We start from the raw sequence: 23,151 nt of genomic DNA on the forward strand, positions 1-23,151 counted from the left end.
TATAGGAAGTGGGATCTGGATCACAAAGGGACATCTGCACTCCCAAGTTCATTGTAGTATGAACAACAGCCAAGATACAGAAACAACATACATGTCCACTGATGAATAAATAAAGAATACACACACACACACTGGAGTATTGTTCAGCCACAAAAAAAGGGAAATCCTGCCATTTGTAAAAACGAGGATGCAACTTGAGGGCATTCTGCTAATAAGTCAGACGGAAAAAGACTAATACTGTATGATATCATTTACGTGTGGAATCTATAAAAGCCAAACTTACAGAAACAGAGTAGTAGAATGGTGGTTGTCAGGGGATGAGAGCTGGGTGAAATGGGGACATAATGGAAAAAGGGTACATACTTTCAGTTACATAAGATGAACAAGCTTTGAGGATCGGGTGCCCAGCATGATGACTATAGTTAACAATATAGTATTAACATACTTGAAAATTGCCTCGACAGTGTATTTTAAATGTTACCACCATACACACAAAAAAGTGGTAATTTGTGAGGTGATTGAGATATTAACTAAGCTTTTGTTATTCATTTTGTAACAGGTATATGTACCAAATCACCACATACATCTTAAACTTAACATGTTATATATATATATGTGTATATATATATATATATATATATATATGTCAACTATATTTTAGTAAAGCTGAAGAAAGTAAATCTTAAAAAAAAAATGCATGTGTGCATTGACAAAAAAAACTCTAGAATGACACCAAATAACTTTCAATTCAGAAAGAGAGAAGACAAGGAATGTAAAGAACTAAGGGCAATCTGTTTTCCCATTCAACTGATATTTATTACAAAATTTTTAATTGTTATTTTAGAAAGAGAGTGTGCAAATGTGGGAGAGGGGCAGAGGGGCAGAGGGAGAAAGAGAGAGAGTCTCAAGCAGACTCCACGCTCAGTGCAGTGCCTGATATGTGGCTTGATCCCATGACTGTGGGATCATGACCTGAGCTGAAATCAAGAGTCAGATGCTCAACTGACTGAGCTACACAGGGGCCCCCAATTGATATATATCTTTTAAACTTAATATATCCTTTACCTCTGATTAGGAAAATAATCATGCATACTTTGAAAAATAAGTTGACATCATACTATATATTCACTTTTTTCACCCAGCGGAGTAATACATTTTTACATTAGTTTTAATTTATAATTCAGCAGCAATATATTTTTTTTCTGAGCACAGGTGACACACAATGCTACGTCAGTTTCAGGTATACAACAAAGTGATTTGACAAGTTTATATGTTATGCTATACTTACCACAAAGCAACACATACTTTAAATTCTGCTATATCCTGCTAAGAATTCAATGGTTAAAAGGTACTCACAGCCATCACTGGTTTAGGGTTTTAGCTTGAAAGACAGAAACTGACCTAAGTGTACCATTTAACTAATAGGCATAGATGAATGGCAACGATACAGGCCTGGTACCCTACTCATCAGTAAAGATGCAAAGATGGAAATGATTCGGTCTTTGTTCATTATCTAGCAATTCTAGGTTGTCTTTATAGAGTTTACATGTAGGAACCATGGTGTAATGCACAAAATCAATTTCAGTCTTAATAATCAAACGTGTCTTTTTTCCCTTATTATTAATTACAATGGTTGCAACCATTACCCTTGCATGGGTAGCAAACTCCAGCTTCTCATTCTGCAGTATTACTGGATACGTAAGTGAGGGGTTTGAAATGATCTGCATTGATTTTTAATTTGCGTAAATATATATAAAGATAGGTATACTCCAAAGTGCGAAAGAAACACAGAAACACAAACTAAACCCAGAAAGACTTTTGGAATCAATATGTCAATGTCATTATCCAAATCCTAAAGCATTACCTAAGTATTACCAAGGATACTGAAACTGAACAAGAAATGGCTTATCGAAGATCAAACAATCTGTGGAAAAAAAATAAAACTAGAACCATCTGCCACATAGAGGAAAAGGGGCCATTCCAGGCTAATTCCATTTCTCCCACAAGAATTTAGGTTCTACTGTGAAGGAGAGCAGTGTCAAGTGCTAGAAGATGCAGGTGTCTGTTTTTTTTTTTTTTTTTTTTTAATGAACTGTATGATTTCAGGTAAATCATTAACTGTCTTTATTTTCAAAAGGCTAATTTCTAAATGAAGTTAAAGGTATACCTCTAAAATTCCCTTTACTTGAAATTTCTAAGATGTCAAGTGTTTGGTGCAGCTTAATATAATCAAGTTACCCTGAGACGGCTTCCCTGGGTTCTTTGGGGTTTGAACCCCTGGTCTTCAATGACAAGGCCTGTTTCAGTAACCTCCCAGGCTTTCCTAATTTAGCCCTGTTCTGGCTGCTAGTGACAGAACCACACTGTGCGTTGTATAAGTGAATAGCATCTGTGCCAGTTGTGTTTTTGCTGGTTGTGAGGGAGGTGCTGTTTTTCAGTGACTTGAAAAGCAGGTCTCTTAATTTGGTTCAGATCTTTTCCTTTAGAATCTATATAATTCTGTTCTTCCCAGAATTTGTGAATTAAATGGTTCTGGAAGTATTTGAAAATGGAAGAATTAGGGATGTCTGGGCGTCTCAGTTGGTTAAGCATCTGACTTTGGCTCAGGTCACGATCCTACGGTTTGTGAGTTTGAGCCCTGCATTGGGCTCTGTGCTGACAGCTCAGAGCCTGGAGCCTGTTTCGGATTCTGTGTTTCCCTCCCTTTCTGCCCCTCCTGTCCTTGCGTGCTCTCTCTCAAAAATAAACAAACATTAAAAAAAAATAAAAATAAAATGGAAGAATAAATATTCAAAACGTATCGATCTTTAAGAATAGCAGAAAGGCATTTTCCTTGAACATGACTTTCAGAGGCTCTCTAGCATCGAAATAGAAAACTACCTTTGAACAACCAAATTTACCAAAGCACTGCAAACAAAGCAGATGAAGAACCTGGTTGGTAAGGGTTCTTTTTAGGCACATTTATAACAGCACATCTTTAAAATTTAGGTACCCATGGGGCACCTGGGTGGCTTGGTTGGGCATCCGACTTTGGCTCAGGTCATATTCTCACAGTTTGTGAGTTGGGAGCCCTGCATCAGGCTCTGTGCTGACAGCTCAGAGCCTGGAGCCTGCTTTAGATTCTGTGTCACCCTCTCTCTCTGCCTCTCCCCGCTCATGCTCTGTCTCTGTCTCCCTCTCAAAAATAAATAGACATTTAAAAAAATTAAGGAAAGGGGCGCCTGGGTGGCTCAGTCGGTTAAGCGTCCGACTTCAGCTCAGGTCACGATCTCGTGGTCCTTGAGTTCGAGCCCCGCGTCGGGTTCTGGGCTGATGGCTCAGAGCCTGGAGCCTCCTTCTGATTCTGTGTCTCCCTCTCTCTCTGCCCCTCCCCCGTTCATGCTCTGTCTCTCTCTGTCTCAAAAATAAATAAACGTTAAAAAAAAAAAATTAAAAAAAAAATTAAGGAAAAAAAAATCAGGTCCCCAAAACTGGGCCAAGAGGGGCAGGTAAATACATGCTTTGGTGAACTTTACTTATGAGAACAGAAAACTGAAACCTGAGGATCAGAGCAAACATAGTAAAAAAGCAGCTCTGTGTTTTAGAAGTTCTTTGAAGACCTTTACTCCATTTCTCTTCAGGTATTCTGCTTTTCCCTTTTGGTCTTCCCCTCTGGATTTGGGCATTATAAACTGTCAAGAATCTACAAACTAGTTTGTATTGTAGATCAGGGTTCTGAGTGTCAAATTAGGCTTAACCATAATTGGTTAGTTCCTTACGGGGCAGAAAAGCATGCTACAAGCCAAATAAGTTTCTACTTAATCTTAGAAATTAGGATGATAACGATATATGGCAAGTGAGTATCTCATTCCAGGGTATAGCTCATTGTGTTAATTTTGAGCTTTATTCACAAGATGGCAAACAGTTTGTAATCACAAGTTATTGATATAATAAATTACTACCTTAAACTGTCATCTCCCCAAAAGATAGCCTTAACAAATGACATATAAAATCACAGGGGCACTTGGGTGGCTCTGTCGGTTAAACATCTCTTGATGTCAGTTCAGGTCATGATCTCACGGTTCATGAGATCAAGCCCCATGTGGGACCTGTACTGATACTGCAGAGCCTGCTTGGGATTCCCCCTCTTCCTTTCTCGGCCCCTTCTCCCACTCGTGCTCTCTTTCTAACTAAACTAAAAATCAAACAAACAAACAAAAATAACAAAGAAGAAAATAGAATACTTCTATCAGACAAACTAGACTTTAAATTAAAGGCTGTAACAAGAGATGAAGAAGGGCATTATATAATAACTACAGGGTCTCTCCATCAGGAAGAACTAACAATTATGAATGTGTATGCACTGAATTCGGAAGCACCCAAATATATAAAACAATTAATCACAAGCATAAGCAATCTTATTGATAAGAATGTGGTAATTGCAGAGGATTTTAATACTCCACTTACAGCAATGGACAGATGCTCTAGACACAGAATCAATAAAGAAACAATGGCTCTGAACGATACATTGGACCAGATGGACTTGACAGATATATTTAGAACTCTACATCCCAAAGCAGCAGAATATACTTTCTTCTTGAGTGCACATGGGACATTCTCCAAGATAGATCACATACTGCATCACAAAATAGCCCTCAATAAATATAAAAGAACTGAGACCATACCATGCACACTTTCAGATCACAATGCTATGAAACTTGAAATCAACCATAGGAAAAGTCTGGAAAACCTCCAAAAATATGGAGGTTAAGGAACATCCCACTAAAGAATTAATGGGTCAACCAGGCAATTAGAGAAGAAATTAAAAAATATATGGAAACAAATGAAAATGAAATTACAACAATCCAAACCCTTTGGGATGCAGCAAAGGCAGTTCTAAGAGGAAAATACATTGTAATCCAGGCCTATCTCAAGAAACAAGAAAAATCCCAAATATAAAATCTAACAGCACACCTAAAGGAACTAGAAGCAGAACAGCAAAGACACCCCAAACCCAGCAGAAGATGAGAAATAATAAATATCAGAGCAGAAATAATATAGAATCCAAAAAAACAGATCAATGCAACCAAGAGTTGGTTTTTTGAAAAAATAAACAAAATTGACAAACCTCTAGCCATGCTTCTCAAAAAGAAAAGAGAGAGGACCCAAATAGATAAAATCACAAATGAAAATGGATTTATTACAACCAATCCCTCAGAAATACAAGCAATCATCAGGGAATACTATGAAAAATTGTATGCCAACAAACTGGACAACCTGGAAGAAATGGACAAATTCCTAAACACCCACACACTACCAAAACTCAAACGGGGAAATGGAAAATTTCAACAGACCCATAACTAGTGAAGAAATTGAATCAGTTATCAAAAATCTCCCAACAAATAAGAGTCCTGGACCAGATGGCTTCCCTGGGGAGTTCTACCAGACATTTAAAGTGGTTAATACCTATCCTTCTCAAGCTGTTCCAAAAAACAGAAATAGAAGGAAAACTTCCAGACTCATTCTATGAAGCCAGCATTAGTTTGATTCCCAAACCAGACAGAGACCCAGCAAAAAAAAGAGAACTACAGGCCAATATCCCTGATGAATATGGATGCAAAAATTCTCAACAAGATAGTAGCAAATCGAATTCAACAGCATATAAAAAGAATTCTTCACGATGATCAAGTGGGAATCATCCCTGGGATGCAGGGCTGGTTCAATATTCGCAAATCAATCAACGTGATACATCACATTAATAAAAGAACCATAGGATCCTGTCAATAGATGCAGAAAAAGCATCTGACAAAATACAGCATCCTTTCTTAATAAAAACCCTCAAGAAAGTTGGGATAGAAGGAACATACTTAAACATCACAAAAGCCATTTATGAAAAGCCCACAGCTAACATCATCCTCCACGGGGAAAAACTGAGAGCTTTCCCCCTGAGATCAGGAACACGACAGGGATGTCCACTCTCACCACTGTTGCTTAACATGGTGTTGGAAGTCCTACCATCAGCAATCAGACAACAAAATGAAATTAAAAGCATCAAAATTGGCAAAGAAGTCAAACTTTCATTTTTCGCAGACTACATGATACTTTACATGGAAAACCTGACAGACTCCACCAGAAGTCTGCTAGAACTGATACATGAATTCAGCAAAGTCAGAGTACAAAATCAATGTATAGAAATTGGCTGCATTTTTATACACCAATAATGAAGCAACATAAAGACAAATAAAGAAACTGATCCCATTCACAACTGCACCAAGAAGTATAAGATACCTAGGAATAAAGCTAACCAAAGATGTAAAAGATGTATATGCTGAAAACTATAGAAAGCTTATGAAGAAAACTAAAGGAGATACAAAGAAATGGAAAAACGTTCCATACTCATGGATTGGAAGAATAAATATTGTTAAAATGTCAATAGTACCCAAAGCAATCTACACATTCAATGCAATCCTAATTAAAATTGCACCAGCATTCTTCTCAAAGCTAGAATGAACAATTCTAAAATTTGTATGGTATCACAAAAGACCCCAAATAGCTAAAGTAATACTGAAGAAGAAAACCATAGTGGGAGGCATCCCAATCCCAGACCTTAGCCTCTACTACAAAGCTGTAATCATCAAGACAGTATGGTACTGGCACTAAAACAGACACATAGACCAGTGGAATAGAATAGAGAACCCAGAATTGGATCCACAGATGTATGGCCAACTAATCTTTGACAAAGCAGGGAAGAGTATCCAATGGAAAAAAGACGGTCTCTTTAACAAATGGTGCTGGGAAAACTGGACAGAAGAATGAAACTAGACCATTTTCTTACAGCATACACAAAAATAAACTCAAAATGGATGAAGGACCTGAATATGAGACAGAAAACTATCAAAACCCTAGAAGAGAAAGCAGGAAAAAAACCTCTTTGACCTCAGCTGCAGCAGTTTCTTACTCGACACATCTCCAAAGGCAAGGGAATTAAAAGGAGAAATGAACTACTGGGACCTCATCAAGATAAAAAGCTTCTGTACTGCAAAGGAAACAATCAACAAAACTAAAAGGCAACCGACAGAATGGGAAAAGATATTTGCAAATGACATATTGGATAAAGGGCTAGTATCCAAAACCTATGAAGAACTCACCAAACTCCACACCTGAAAAACAAATAAGCCAGTGAAGACATGGGCAGAAGACATGAATAAACACTTTTTCAAAGAAGACATCCAGATAGCCAACAGACACATGAAAAGATGCTCAACGTCACTACTCATCAGGGAAATACAAATCAAAACCACACTGAGATACCGCCTCATGCCGGTCAAGGTGGCTAAAATGAACAAACCAGGAAACTACAGATGCTGGAGGATGTGGAGAAACAGGAATCCTCTTGCACGGTTGGTGGGAATGCAAGCTGGTGCAGCTGCTCTGGAAAACTGTGGAGATTCCTCAAAAAATTAAAAATAGATCTACCCTATGTCTCAGCAATCGCACTGCTAGGAATTTACCCAAGGGATACAGTAGTGCTAATGCATAGGGGCACATGTACCCCAATGTTTATAGCAGCACTTTCAACAATAGTCAAATTATGGAAAGAGCCTGTCCATCCACTGACAAATAGATAAAGAAGATGTGGTTTATACACACAATGGAATACTATTTGGCAATGAGAAAGAATGAAATCTGGTTATTTGCAGCATTGTGGATGGAACTGGAAGGTATTATGCTAAGTGAAATAAGTCAGTCAGAGAAAGATAGCATATGCTTTCACTCATTTATGTGGATCTTGAGAAACTTAACAGAAGACCATGGGGGGAGGGAAGAGGGGAAAAAAGTTAGAGAGAGGGAGGGAGGCAAACCATAAGAGACTCTTGGATACTGAGAACAAAGTGAGGGTTGATGGGGGGTGGGGGAGAGGGGGAGAGGTGATGGGCATTAAGGAGGGCACCTGTTGGGATGAGCACTGGGTGTTGTATGGAAACCAATTTGACAATAGTATTATATAAAAAAAGAAAATAATAGTGGAATCATATGAATAGTTCTAGTAATTTCTCATCAAAACAATCATCAACAGAAAAAAAAAAAGCAAGGGCAGCATCACGAGGCCAACAATGTTAGTTCTATGGGCTGGAAAAATGGAATTTCTTCAGATCTCAAATTCTCAATATAAACTGGGGACTGTACAAGATTTTCATTACATCCCTGTCAGTTTTGACATTTCATGAAATGATGGGTTAATTTTGTTTTGAGTATCAATTTCACTGACATAGATTTGGTGTTAAATCTTTTTTTTTTTTTTCTGTTCAGACACTGTCCAAACTGTACCGTTAATTGACATATAAGGTGACAGGACCTGGTGTCAAGCAAAAATCTGTTTCTAATAAGTCATTTGGAAAAGTGTATCTGGGTAAGAATAATGGGATTTTGCCATATAAACTTACTGTCATTTCCTCTCACGCTTGCTGAGTATAAGACATGAGTCCTGGATTACAAGGAGTAAAGAGCATTACTTTTATAGTTTTATGTACGTACGTATGCATGCATGCACGTTTGTTTGTTTTTGAGAGAGACAGGGTGCGAGGGGCAGAGAGAGAGAGAGGGAGACACAGAATCCAAAGCAGGTTCCAGGCTCTGAGCTGTCAGCACAGAGCCTGACGCGGGGCTCGATCTCACGAACTGCAAGATCATGACCTGAGCCAAAGTCAGACACTTAACCGACTAAGTCACTCAGGCGCCCCAAAGAGAATTCGTTTTAAGAAGCAATTATCAAAATACTGGAGAGAGTAAAATTTAAACACCAGTGGACATCGTGGCTCAAAGCAATAGAAGTTAAATGAAAGATCATCTATATAAAATGTAGTGAATTCTGTGCAATTGACACCATGGCATTCTAGTTTATAGAACCATATTCTATGGTTTATAAGAGATCTAGAAACGCAGTATGACAACCCGATTAAAGACTTAACAACTCTCCTCATATGTCACGGTCCCAAAAGAATGTAAGCAACTTAGCATATGCAGTGTACTGGTATATTTGTGTTCACTCTGGAGTTTGAATAGATCCATATTCCAATTTTGAATCGAAACAACTAATAAAAGAATGATTATGCTTATCTTCCCTATTACACCTGGTTCCAGCTGAAATCAACATCTTATGTCAACCAAGAACCGCGCTTTAGATAACTTGGAGATAAACCCTGGAGGAAAAAATTTAATTTCATTGTTCTAGTACCTTGGGTCCTTTTCTGTGTAAAAACGTTCATTACGTTTGTTATCACCAAAAGTTGCTCGATACACATCATGACAGCGAAGGTTCCTCTGGAAGGTGTAGAATAAAACATCTTCCTCTTCTTCATCCTTTACCCATTCTGAAAGAAAATAATTAAAGATTTATAGACATTACATACTACTCGAAGTTGAAAAAAAGGGCACAGAGCATTCAAATTTTGAGTTTCCTCAAAAAAGAGACGCACAAGTTCATCCCTGGAAATGTAAATTGAACACAGGTTTGATCGTGGTCACCAAAATAAGTCAGAGAGCTTTCCAGAAAATAAAATACTGCCACATCAATTCCAAGGTTTCGAGCAGTTCTCAGTCCCAGGTTTCTGAATAAGAGTCGAATGAATGTTTAGTATTTTCAGAGTCACAGCTTACATGGGATGAATTGTTTCCATCTACAACCCCTAACTTTAAGTCTGAAGAAATACCAGATCACTTTCTCTCATGCCTCTTTTCTGTCTGCTTTCAAGCCATACATTTAATGCTGGAGTTTTCTTGCTCTTACCAGAAGCTGTCAATGGAAATTTTCACACGATTACATCATGACTGCCACCTGGCTGACAGTAACTGTAAGACATCATTGTATAATATGGATCTTGATTTTTAAAGAGGTTAAAATGTGCAAAATTGTAAATCTAAGAATCAATTAGACTAAAATTTCATCTTGCCGCAAAAGCACTTAGTCATTAAACAATGGGGAAAATTAAAGTAGAAAATGAAAAAGGAAGATAAACTATGAACATATGTATCACTCAATGATAAAAGGTAAAATTAAAAAATTAAAAAAAAATTTTTCATGTTTACTTATTTTTGAGAGAGAGAGAGAGAGAGAGAGAGAGAGAGAGAGGGTGAGCGAGTGAGCATGAGGGGAGGAGGGGCAGAGAGAAGACACAGAATCTGAAACAGGCTCTAGGCTCTCAGCAGAGAGCCTGACGCGGGGCTCAAACTCAGAATGGTGAGATCATGACCGGAGCTGAAGCTGTACGCTTAACCAACTGAGCTATCCAGGTGCCCCAATAAAAGAGAAAATTTAAAGTTGGTTCTACTAGTAAAAATATGACAAATTCTATTAGTGAGTTAGTTAGCTCAACACCTTCCAAAGTTTCTCGGTAGTGACCTTGGGCAATTTGCTCTAATAGTTGACAAGATAACGTGAAATTAAAAAAATAGATACCTAAAATTAAAGTTCAGTAACATATTAAGATACAACTTATGTGCAAAAATGTATCTGAGTTAATAAATTTGCAAAGAATTATTGATATATCAAAATAAACCGTATAGCCTGGATTCTGGTTGTAGTACTTTAAAAAACATGAACATGAATTTGGATATATAATTAAGGAAGGCAAGGTCTCCTGAATGAGAGACACACAGGAAGCTCTGGGTCCATAGGGATAAAAGGATTAGGCATTCACTTTCTTATTTACTCACATGGACAAGTAAAAACGTTTCAAAAGTGCTGACAATTCTCTTACAGTTGTCATAACACAGAAGACTGTTTTGTTTGGTGGCTTACCAAAACTGGACACATTTGGGAAAGAGGCTTCCATTACAGGCTGATCACTTAGCTTCACAACTATACAGGTAGATGCTTCAGAATCTTCAGTTCTTATCTTAGCAGCTACATATTTTTCATCAGGAGCAACTCTGATACAATCAATGAAGGGCTGGTCTAATTTAAGTTCCTCCAAATTGAATAAAACTTCGTAATTATCATTATCTGCTGCATAAAGACAAGTATGAAAGTGATAACTCCACAAGATGTAGTTAAAAAAATCTTTAGTATTTCAATGTTTTAAATTAGCATTCCCCTTCTAGAAGAGGATACAATCCAGCCTCCTTCAGCTTTGATAACAGCTTTATTTGCATAGAAACTGGCATTTTGTTATTTATTATTGTCCTATGCTATTCAGTGTTATTCCACACATTAGCCTATGTGATATTATTTGATAAATATAGTCTAGTATTTATAGATCATATAGAACCTAAAGGGTTATTATTTCAACAGAATTAATATAGGAGATATTAAAAAAAATGCTGGTTCCCACCTCCATTCTCCCCACCAAAGCTTTTGGATGTACCTGTTAACTATATCTTAAGTAAACCCAGATACTAACTATTTTTTTTTAAATGCAGAAATAATCTAAAAAATTTTTTTTCTATACCTTTAAGAAATTAATACCAAATTTCCTATGAAATACGTGAAATATAAAAAATCAAAGTATGTTAAAAAATAAAAATGGGAAAACTGTGGTGTACCTTCTTCATCTTTGGAACGAACCAAGCAGCAACCTTCTTGATAATAAACAAAACCACCATGCTTCACCTGACAAAAAAGAAACAAACGATTTATTTAATAATTATTTAAACACAATTTAATTGTTTAATGATCTGACCATTTAAAATGAAGAAATGAAATCTTCAGTAGACCTACTGAAGTCTATGGATGAACACATAACAAATACAAAACGGATCACTTTTTACAACACAGTGGTTAAGATATGGTTTTCATACATTCATAATCACTGAAGTTTCTAACATATAAACGTAGGAGGCAACAAAGAGAAGGCGTAACAAAATCTATGTCGGTTCTTATGACTGTATAAATCACTTTAGGTATATTTGGGAGTATCTGACATCCCTATGGTGGGATTCCATTAATCGAGATTGAATGCAGCTTTAAGGTAATCCAAAATAAGGCAGATGAAGAACTGCCCCACAGTTGAGCCCCACATCGGGCTCTGCGCTGACAGCTCAGACCCCGGAGCCTGCTTTGGATTCTGTGTCTCCCTTTCTTTCTGTTCCTCCCCCACTTATACCCTGTCTCGCACTCAAAAAATAAAATAAACATTAAAAAAAGTTTAAAAAAAAAACCCCAAAAAACAAAGTACTTCATTTGCATCTTGACTGGTAATATGAGATGTAGGAAAAAAAAAAAAGTAAGATATCCTACCTCTGCATTGATGATTTCATATTCTTCTTGTGGCTGTGTTTCTAATTTTGTTCTCACTTTTTCAAATGCATCCATGTTTTCTGAAAGTGAGTCTTTGTTTTCTTGTTTAATAGGCAGAAAATCCTGGAAAAAGTTTACTGGTATGATCATAATATTTCAAACTAGAGAAAAAAACCTTTGCTTTTTAGAGCTTGTCCTTACTTACTTTTCATGCAAGTACTACAATGTTAGGTTTAAACCTATGAAATATGTATTTCATCATAAATGATGTTTCTTAACCTCAATAAACGATCCCCTCTTTTTCATTTAAAGATGTAAACAAATAAAATAAGGTGAACACCTGATGGCTATACTATTAATTTACACGTATTTAGTCCTTAAGATGCAGAAGCATTAAGAAGCACTGGAGAATGTTCAGAAATACTGTAAGATTTATACAAAATTAAGCAGGAAAGGACATTTACACATTTAGTAGTCAGGTGTAAGAGAAAAATCTGTTTACTGAGTTTTATAAAGTACTATAATACTTCCTAAAAGGAAGGACAGTTCAAAGGGAGAGGAAGGCATTATCTTTATTAGTAAATGTTCACTATTACTCTATTCACAGCAAGTATTACAGGAAATGTGTCTTACTTTATATCTTTATTAGCTGCAATTTTCTTCTCTTGTGGGGATAAGGAATCTCCTAAATAGAACTGTTTATCAGATCAAAAGGTTAATTAATACTTTAAAAAAGAGCTTCTCTTTAAGTTTAAGGAAAAAAATAGTATGTTCACTGTATACAAGAATAAGAAAAAATAATGGAAAATTAATAAACACGAGCAGAGATACAGATTATAGCTAAAGACGCATTTAGTGTCTTATTGGAAGTATATATGAAAAGCTAATGGCTTTAGGTGACCTCTGGTGAGTATGAAAATGCCGTATGAATTATTAAAATTTGGATAAGGCAGAAACCTCAGTTATCACACAAAAAAGGTTCACTAATTCAAAACTCCACAGGTTTGCTTTGGTTAAGCAAAAAGAATTCTAGCCAAGATTTTCAACGTCAGCTTTCTGCCCAAGACGACAACTGTACAGTGATTTGTGCCAGAGGGGCACTAAGCCTTTGGGAAGGACCTCTAACAGCTGGTAAATATTTATTGCACAAGTGTGTCCATGATACTTTACCAACACTGTAGAGAATGTAAGCTATAAATACAATTTATGTCACAGTTTAAAATCTAAAATTAAACACACGAATAAAACAGAAATATCACCAAAACGAATTACTGGAAAAATGATCATTTTCTACGTTTTTCTTTTGGACTTTTCGAGATGCTTTATGATTTGGATGAGATTCCCATTAGGAACAATTGTTGTTATGGTAGTCTAAGTCATTCAGTCTCTACTTCAATCATACACTTAATATGCTTGAAAAATTCTTTGAAATCAAATACTGGAGGCTCATGTTTATTTTTCATTTATTTTTTAGCATTTACACAAAATCTAGAGCTGATCTTTAGAGTAGTGAGGTGAAATATCTGTATTAGTAATTTCCTATTATCATCTAAAACACAAACCAGGAGATCATTAGAAATCTATCTTCAAACTGTAACTTAGCGATAGGAGCTGTTTTTTCGTCTCCAGATATATTGCTTATTTATTCTGTAATTTCATCGGACCTTCTCAAGTAGAGTAGCTATGAAGTGGAGTTAGGATAGCTATGAGGAGTACCTCTTTCTATCTTGCAGTTTCTAGCACATTCTGCATCTCCTTTTAAATAACCATTCTTCTTTTTCTTAATACCCATTCTTATAGAGCCATGGCCAACACAGGGCTAAAGGCACAGAACTGGGTATACTACCTGTTCTCTTAGTCAATTTTATTCTTGATTAACCTTTTTCTGTGTCAAAAATCCAAATATACCAAGCTTATCTGAACCAAAATAACCCTGAAAGCAGTATGATTTTTAAAAGCCTTAATTTGGAAGAATTCAGAGCTTTGTAAATAATTCCTTAAGAAGAATTACTCCCAGAAAAAACTGAGGTTTTCTACAATATTCATAAAGTATTCCAAGTTGTTCTTGGTTTTAGTTCTGTCCCAACAATACCCATTGGGTGTTTTAAGCTTTCATTTCAATGCCACTTAGCATTATCATTAGGTTACACAGCTAAACCTACCCATTACAGCCAAGTATCTTAATATGTTAATAGTCTACTGGTCTGAAGGGCATATATACTACCTAATGGAGCTGAGGTGAGGATAGCTTTAACTTAAAATTTTAAGGTTACATATACAGTATCAAGAGATATCAAGAGAGACTCCATTAGTGGAAAAAAGCACTCTTTACCTTCCAGGTAGCCTAGTATAAAACCATTTTAACAATGAAACTTATGAAACAGGAGGATGGAATATATGAACTTCATTATGGCAAAAAATGCGTAATTCTAAAGACCAAAAAATCACACAGTAGAAAAATACTGGACAGCTTTTAGTCAAGATGGTACCATTAATAAATGGCTAATTCCGAGTCCAGGGCAAGAGAGTAAAAAGTAGGCTAGTCAGAAAGCAAGGAAATACCCAAAGATTAATGGAGCTGCATTAAAAGGGCCCGTCTGTAGAGGTTCCTACATCTGGGACAATTTGAGCATCAAAAAAATAATGATTAAAACTGATATTACCCTGAAAAATATAAAAATTCAAAGTAAGTTGAAAAACCAAACCAAAACAAAACTCTCCAAACACACTAAAGTGAAAAAAGAGTTCAACAAAAAAGAAAACTCTTCTTTACAAAATAATATCAGCTAATAAATGTAGAAATAATAGAATTAGGAAAATCATTAGCAACCTCAGTGAAACAACTGATCAGGGTAAAGATCATCAACGGTTGTTAAACGTATTAGGTGAAATGATGTTGGGTAACACAGTACTGAAGTAGTACCCTACTGATTACTTAGTAAATGCAAAGGGAATAAGGTCCCTTTATGTATGGAGAACTAGCAATTATTACTGTAACCAAATTATCAAACTTAACATCATTAATAGTAGGAAAGACTGACATTATAGGTCCTGTGAAATGCAGTATGAAGCATTTCAACTTGAGTAGAGAGTAAACCTAAAGGAAGTAGAAGAAACAAAATAAAGTGGTTTCAGTGAAATTGGTAAAGAAACTAGAGAAGATCAACAAAATAAAAAGTGGGTTCTTTTCGGGGCACCTGGGTGGCTCAGTCGGTTGAGTGCCTGACTTTGGCTCAGGTCATGATCTCACAGTTTGCGAGTTGGAGCCCCGCATCAGGCTCTGTGCTGACAGCTCAGAGCCTGGAGCCTGCTTCGGATTCTGTGTCTCCTTCTCTCTCTGCCCCTCCCCAATTTGTGCTTTGTCTCTCTCTCTCTCTTTCTCAAAAATAAAATTTTCAAAAAAAAAAAAGTTGGTTCTTTTCAAAAGAATATTAGAAATGAAAAAGGTGGTATAACTACAGATATAATACAGATTTTAAAAAATCACAATAAAGTTCTTTGTGTGCTTACATTTGAAAACAGATAAATGAATAATTTCCCAGAAAATAAAAGAATTCTAAAAATGGATAAAAAAGGAAGAGCTGTATAAGCCAATAACTATCAAAGAAATTAAGTGGTAATTAAGTATCCTCTTAAAAGAGATACCAAACCCAGTTGCTTTCAAAAGTTGTTTTCTTAAATCTTCAAGGATCTTTTCAAATGCTAAGAAAACAATGTCAACTATTTAAAACTATTCATATTATCAGGCAAATAAAACCTTGACACCAAAACTGGACAATGACGATAAAAGACAATTAAAAATCAATCTTATCATAAAATATAGACTAAAAAACCCAAAAGTATAATGAATTAATGTATTTTTAAAAAGCACAAAACGAAAAATAGTAACATAATAATAAAATCCTATGTGACCAAGTAGGATATATCTTAAGAATAAAAGGATGGTTCAATATTACAAAATCTATTATTGTAATCTAACACAAATAAAAGATAAATCTTAGGGCCATTTCAATTAATGCAGAAAAAAAATAGAAAATAATCAAGGCACTTTAAAAAAACGATAAAACGTTAATTAAGAATGGAGAATTTAGAAAAACTAGGAACTTCTTTGACTTGATAAACAGTCTCTGTTGTTTTACACTGGACCATATGTAATCTGTAATTAACATACCTGAAGTGTATTCATATTAGTACACACCTTATTTAGCATCTGTGAAACACGTCTTAATAATCTTAATTATATTTACTTAAAATATCTAGCTATATTCGCTATTTTGTTATTCAAAAGTGATTGTTAAACGAAGGGAAGTAATCGTTTCCTATGCTCTCTGCCTCCAATTCCTTTCTTCCTTTTCCTTGCCCTTCTCATTCCACTGACTCTCTTGTTAAGGTCACTGATGGCCACAGCACTGCAAAATACAAAGGTTATTCTAGGTATTCATATTACTTAACCTATAAGCATCATGCCACAGTTGATCACTTCCTCCTCCTGAAAACACTTTTCTTCACCTGACTTCCAGAACACCTCATTTTCACTGTTTTCCTATTTCACTGGCCCTTCTCAGTCTCTTTAATGGGTTCCTACTTCCTGGCTTCTTAACATCAGCATGCCCTGGACCATTTCTTCATCTACAGTCTGCACGAATTCCCTTGATGATCTCATCCAGCCTCGTGACCTTAAATGCTATTTATATGCTGAGGACTCCCAAATTTGTATCTCTAGCCTGAACTTTCCCCTGCATAAGCTGAACTTCTATATCCAACGGACTTGTTCAACATTTGCACTTTGGATGACTAATAGGTATGTCAAAAAATGTCCAAAACCTTACTTCCAGTCTCCCCATGTATCCTCTCTCCCAAAAAAGTCTTGTTCTTCAATCACTCCCATCCTGATAAATGACAATTCTGTCCTTCCAGTTGCTCAAGCTTCAAACCAGTCTTTTCTCTTTTGATACAACCAAGTGATCTGCAAATCCTTTCAACTTTTAAGATACATCCAGAATCTGACCACTTCTTACTCTTGTACTGGAACTACTCTGGTGGTACTGTTATCCTCTCTCCTTTGGATTACTGCAAAAGCCTAAATGCTCTCTGCTTCTGCTCCTGTCTTCCATAAGCTATTTTCAACAAAAGAGCTAGCATGAGCCTAAAGTCAGATATCATTTCTTGACTCAAAGCCCTCCAATGGTTTCCCATCTTGCTCAAGAAGAAAAGGGAAAATGCTTGCAATGGTCTACAAAGTCCAAAAGGATCTTGTTTCACTACCTTGCTGACTCCATCTACTACTATATTCCTCCCACACCCACTTACTCTGAGCCACACTAGCCTCTTTGATATTGCTTGAACATGACTGGCTTGCTCCCAACTCTGTTTCTTAGAACCTGCTATGCCCTATGCCCAAACACCTCCTTCAAGCTATTTCTCAAATGTCACCTTCTCAGTTGGGCCTTCCCTGACCAGCCTATTAAATAACAACTCTCCCTATCTCAGTATGGCCTATTCATTCTTTCCCTGTCTTATTTTATGTTTCACTGTACCTATTGCCTCTGACATACTTTATATTTTATTCATATACTTTTTCGCTCTTCTCTCTTCTCTCAACTAGAATGATAAGCTTCATGACAGCAGGGATTTTTGCTTCCTCTGCTCACCGCTATACACCCAATTGCTAGAATGGTGCAGAGTAGGGGTGCAACAAATAATTGCTGAGTAAAATGAAACAAAGCATAAAACATAAAAATTAAAAAACCCATTTAAATAAGACATCATAAGCAAAGTGAAAACACATAGTACGGAAAAGATATAGAAAAGATACTTACAGCACACAAAAGACAAAGGACATGTAAATACCTCTTATGAACCAGTAAGAAAACGAAAACTCATTGGAAAAATGGTTAAGGGATGTGAACATGCGATTCAAGAAGACAAAAGGGGTTAATGAGCACAGAAAAAGTCCTCAACTTTATCACTAATCAGGACACTGAATATTAATGACACACTTGACATACTGATATATTTACCTGTTGGAAGGGGAAAAAAGAAAAGGTCTGATAATATCACGTGTTACTTGAGATACAGACAGAACTCTCATATTCCTGGTTTGTAAGCTGGTTTTATCAATTCAGAAATTAACTTGATAAACATTAGCATGTGAATGTAATCAGGAATTCTTTTATTTATTTTTAAGAGTTTACATATTTTGAGAGACAGAGACAGCATGAGTAGGGAAGAGGCAGAGAGGGAGAGAGTGAGAATCCAAGCAGGCTCAGCACTGGCAGCGCAGAGCCCAACATGGGGTTTGAACTCACAAAACCGTAAGATCATGACCTAAGCAGAAACCAAGAGTCAGATGCTTAACTGACTGAGCCACTCAGGTGCCCTCCCTACAATCAGGAATTATATAATAGTTAATAGCACAATTAAATGAAGTATGGTTTTTATGGCCTAAACTCAGTACCTATATATGGATAACTCTTCCCAAATTCCAGACTCAGATATCCAACTGTCTATAGAAATCTCCACTTTAGTGAATTATATCTATTTCTTCTCTGTCCTCACCCTTAAGATCTAAGTAACAGAGTATATACTTGTGACTATAAGTCCATCTGAAACGTAATGATGCCTAGATGTGCTTTGGAATTTAATGATTTTGCAAAGTTAACATGGTGCCTATCCCAGTAAGTGTGTGTGTGGGGGTGGGGGTGGGGGACACTATCTTGTAATGAAACACAAAAGATTTTGGAGCAAAACATCTATTAAGTGGGATAAAAACTATAATAGCTTTGTGTCAGTTTGTGGGGGATGGGGGTAGAATTAAAACAACTTCTGTAAGAGGCTTCTGGATTTTAAAATGCAAACAGAAGAGGGATTAGCAACCTATATTCTCTATTCCTCTACTAAGATGTCCACGATAAAATGTAATCATCCTATAATGAAGAAGTTTGAGTGATTCTAGCTCTTTAATCTTTCCTCAAATCTACTTCTCTCCATTCTCATGGCTATGGCCTTAGGTTAGACTCTCATCTTCATGCATCTGAGTTCCTGGCAAGGCCTCCTACTTCCAATCAATTTTCTGCAGTTCTGTCAGAGTGATTCTTCTAAGATGCAAATCTGACTGCACCTGATTTTCAATGGCTTTCTGTTACTTTTAGGATGTAGTTTAAACTCCTCACAAGATTTACAAAATTGTCTATACATGTTCTGGCCCCTGTTTACTTCTATTGGTTCATTTTTGACCACTTTGGCTACACTACCTGTACAGATGCCCTCTCTAGATTTGAAGCTTTTACACATGCTGCTCCCGCTGCCTGGCAGGACCTTAACTACATCTGAGTCATTTCTTTTTTTGTCTAGCTCAATCCTTTATTTCGGGAGGTAGGTTCAATAATTATATTGCATCCACAGAATGGCATTCTTAAAACTGACGTAGGCCCATATTTATGGGGACAGGCATTCATTTAATACTACTGTCATGCAATGTTTCAGAAACAGGGAAACAATGTTGAACAAGATAGGAATGGACCGAACCCTTTTGAATGTTACATTTTATTTTTTAAGGTTTGAGAGTGAGCAAGCATGCATGTGCAAGCTGGGGAGGGGCAGAGAGAGAATCCCAAGCAGGCTCCACGCTGGGTGTGGATGTGGGGCTCGATCTCATGACCATGAGATCATGACCTGAGCTAGAACTGAGTCTGATGCTTAACTGACTGAGCTACCCAGGTGCCCTATGAATTTTACATTTCAGTTAGGAAGACAAAATAAGAAGGGAAAATGACCGATGAAATAATAATTAGAGTGACAGGAAGAAAACAAAGCTAAAGTAGAAAATAACAAAGCGAAGAAGTTACTTTGATCACCATAATTGGAAATGTACTTTCTTAGGAAGTACCATTTATCAAGACCTAAAATAGGACAAGAAACTAGACATGTAGAAGTGACCTAAAGGGAATGCCACGTACAGGCCCTGAGATGGATGGAAAAGAGCTGTATTCTTTGATCTGGGATATAATCACCACAGCTTTACCAAAGTGGATGGGGAGCAAAGTGACATGAAATAAGACAGTGTAAAATGCTACGGGCCCTTGGGGGACATGATTAGAAAACTGGATTTTATCTTTATGTAGTAAGAAATTCTGGAAGGATTTTAAGTTGGGTACGGACATCATTTAATTTCTATTTTAAGATCATTTTTCCAGTTGTACGGAAAATGGGTTGGAAGGGAAGAAGAGGGCAAACAAGGAGCCTGTTTAGGTGGCTTTACTAGCAGTCCAGGTGAAAGATGACTATAAAGGTGATGGTATGGACAGAGAAAAATAGATGCAATATATATATTGGAGGTTGGTGCAGTGTTTCTGAAAGCATGTCAACACGATGGCATATAGGATTTGGGATATGTGGACATTTTATTAGAAAGAATATAACTAGCACATCAATTTGCACATCATTTACTAAATTTATTCCTTGGAATAAGAGAAGTTGATGAAGCTAAAATAATTAAGTAAACAATAGCCTTGGTACTATTGAGATATGGCAAAAATCATGAAGCCTGTTTGGGATACAGTATTAAGTGAAGGGATGGCAGGTAAAGGAACGGGAAGAATAAAAACTTCTGTGTTTCCAGTTGTGAACAACTGAGTATACAGCAATGAAAAGTAGAACTGGGTTGGGGAAGTTCAACTGTGGAAAGTTTGTTGCAAGATGTTCAACTGGCAAGTGTTAATTAAGTAGGCTGCAAAATACCGTGTAGCAGAGGGGAGTCTGGGATGTATAACTGCTACGATACTTAAATCCATACGAAGGGATAAGATTGCTTGAGAAGAAATTAAAGAGAGAAAAAGGGGCAGGAGGACTAAGCCCTGGGAAACTCCAAAACGTAGACGTCCTATGAAAGAAAAGTTAGAAAAGAAGACTGAAGACAGGTTTGTAAGGGGGGGAAGAAAACCAGGAAAACATGGAGTCAAGAAGCAAACACAAAAGAGTCTTTCAAGAAGAGATGGTCAAGTGTATCAAATTTACTGAGAAAGCCTGTAAGAGGAGGAAAGAGAAAGGTCTACTGGGTTGAAATACGCTCCATCATTGGTGACACTGACTTGAGATTTTATTTTCAACGTTTATTTATTTTTCGGACAGAGAGAGACAGAGCATGAACGGGGGCGGGGCAGAGAGAGAGGGAGACACAGAAACGGAAACAGGCTCCAGGCTCTGAGCCATCAGCCCAGAGCCCGACGCGGGGCTCGAACTCACGGACCGCAAGATCGTGACCTGGCTGAAGTCGGACGCTTAACCGACTGTGCCACCCAGGCGCCCCCTGACTTGAGATTTTAAAGGAGGAATAGGAGCCATACTCCAGCAGGTTAAAGAACAAATGGACTGTGGAGAAAATATGAAGCTGTACCTACAAGGCAATCTCACTCTGTGAATTACTACAAAAAATTGTGAGACTACAATGTTCATTTTCTTTTCTTGCTTTCCGGAGTTTTATTTTTAAATTAAAAAAAAATGTTTATTTATTTTTGAGACAGAGAGAGACAGAGCATGAGTGCGGGCAGGGGCAGAGAGAGGGAGGGAGACACAGAATCCGAAGCAGGCTCCAGGCTCTGAGCTGTCAGCACAGAGCCCGATGCACGGCTTGAGCTCAGGGACTGTGAGATCATGACCTGAGCTAAAGTTACGCTTAACTGACTGAGCCACCCAGGTGTCCCTCCTGAATTTTACTTTAAAATATCACCTTTCTTCTTCTTTCTGATGATGTTTCAAACCCTTTAGTAATTCCTACAAATCACAGGTCAGAAGTGCTAGTGAGGATATCCACTACCAAATTATCTATCTTAGAACTACTGCAGGATTTGCTATAATCTGTATTGTAGAAACAGCCAACATGTTTAGTCAAAGGATTTAGCATGTTCTCTTTTATTTGGTTTTCTTTTTGTATCTTGTTCAGCTCTGCATGATCAAAGATCTTAGGAATTATTCTTGAAGGCAGAGCAGAATGCTGTAGAAGATAAATGTGGTATTTGGTTTGATGTTGGTCTTTGACTATTACTAGCTGCTGTAGGAGTATAATGGACTAAATTCAACTTGCCTTCTGGTACTGTTGAATGGAAAGCTAAGGGGCACCTGGGTGCTTCAGTCAGTTCAGTTAGTTGAGCATTTAACTTTGGCTCAGGTCATGATTTCATGGTTTGTGAGTTCAAGCCCCACATCAGGCTCTCTGCTGTCAGCGCAGTCTGCTTCAGATCCTCTGTCCCTCTCTCTCTGCCCCTCCTCCGCTTGTGCCCTCTCAAAAATTAACGGGGTGGAAAAAAAAAAAAAAAAGGAAAGCTCAGGTACCTGCCAGTAAGAACTTCAGAACTGAATGAATTCAATTAGGTTTAGATCAGTAACAGTTGGTAACCAAGTGTCTCTAGATCCTAAATGCAAGTCTGCTGTGTCAGGCTGGGAATTTCAGAATTATCTGAGAAACTTAAAGAAAAGAAAAGAAGAAAAAAAAAAAAAAAAGGAGGAAGAGGAGGAGAGAAAGACCCCAGCCATAGAGATTTTGATCCAGCAGATGTGGGATGAGATCCAGAAGTCTGTATTTTTAAAAAGCTCCCAGGGACTTCTGATACACAGCTATACTGCAGAATATGGTTGGTACTAAAGAATCCCAAATGTATAGGGGATAATTTGTTGTTAAGGTTAATAAGGAAGAGCTACAGGATCATGAGACTATAGCACCTGGAGGACTTTTAGACTACTATGTTGAAACTCCCTTTCTTTTTCCATTCAGGAAGATTAGAATCCTGGCTAGTTCACAGACACACCTGTCATAGACAGACCCCTTGACTTCTGGCATTTCTATTACATATGCTGCCCCTCTTATTCTTTAGTTAACTTAAACAGGTCTTTGCCTTAAGGTAAATATACATATTTATTTGTAATTTGCCTACAGACACCAA

At 37.1% G+C, this 23,151-nt stretch overlaps 1 protein-coding gene across 8 annotated transcripts in view; it reads right to left on the minus strand.

Annotated features, from left to right (window-relative positions):
- Positions 1-23,151, minus strand: part of PREPL (prolyl endopeptidase like) — a 65,956-nt gene that overhangs the window by 36,615 nt on the left and 6,190 nt on the right. For 4 of the 8 annotated variants that reach the window (XM_019827131.3, XM_045054165.1, XM_011281041.4 and 1 more), the window contains 4 exons: positions 12,215-12,337; positions 11,521-11,587; positions 10,778-10,984; positions 9,215-9,350 (listed from right to left, as the gene is read on the minus strand). In XM_019827131.3, the coding sequence (XP_019682690.1) occupies positions 9,215-9,350; positions 10,778-10,984; positions 11,521-11,587; positions 12,215-12,337 (533 nt within the window). Of the gene's footprint in view, positions 1-9,214; positions 9,351-10,777; positions 10,985-11,520; positions 11,588-12,214; positions 12,338-12,847; positions 12,910-23,151 lie in introns of all 8 variants that reach the window. The other 4 variants (XM_011281042.4, XM_045054164.1, XM_011281040.4 and 1 more) reach the window with 3 other exon arrangements.

This window comes from Felis catus, chromosome A3, assembly GCF_018350175.1.
Source record: "Felis catus isolate Fca126 chromosome A3, F.catus_Fca126_mat1.0, whole genome shotgun sequence".
NCBI lineage: Eukaryota > Metazoa > Chordata > Mammalia > Carnivora > Felidae > Felis > Felis catus.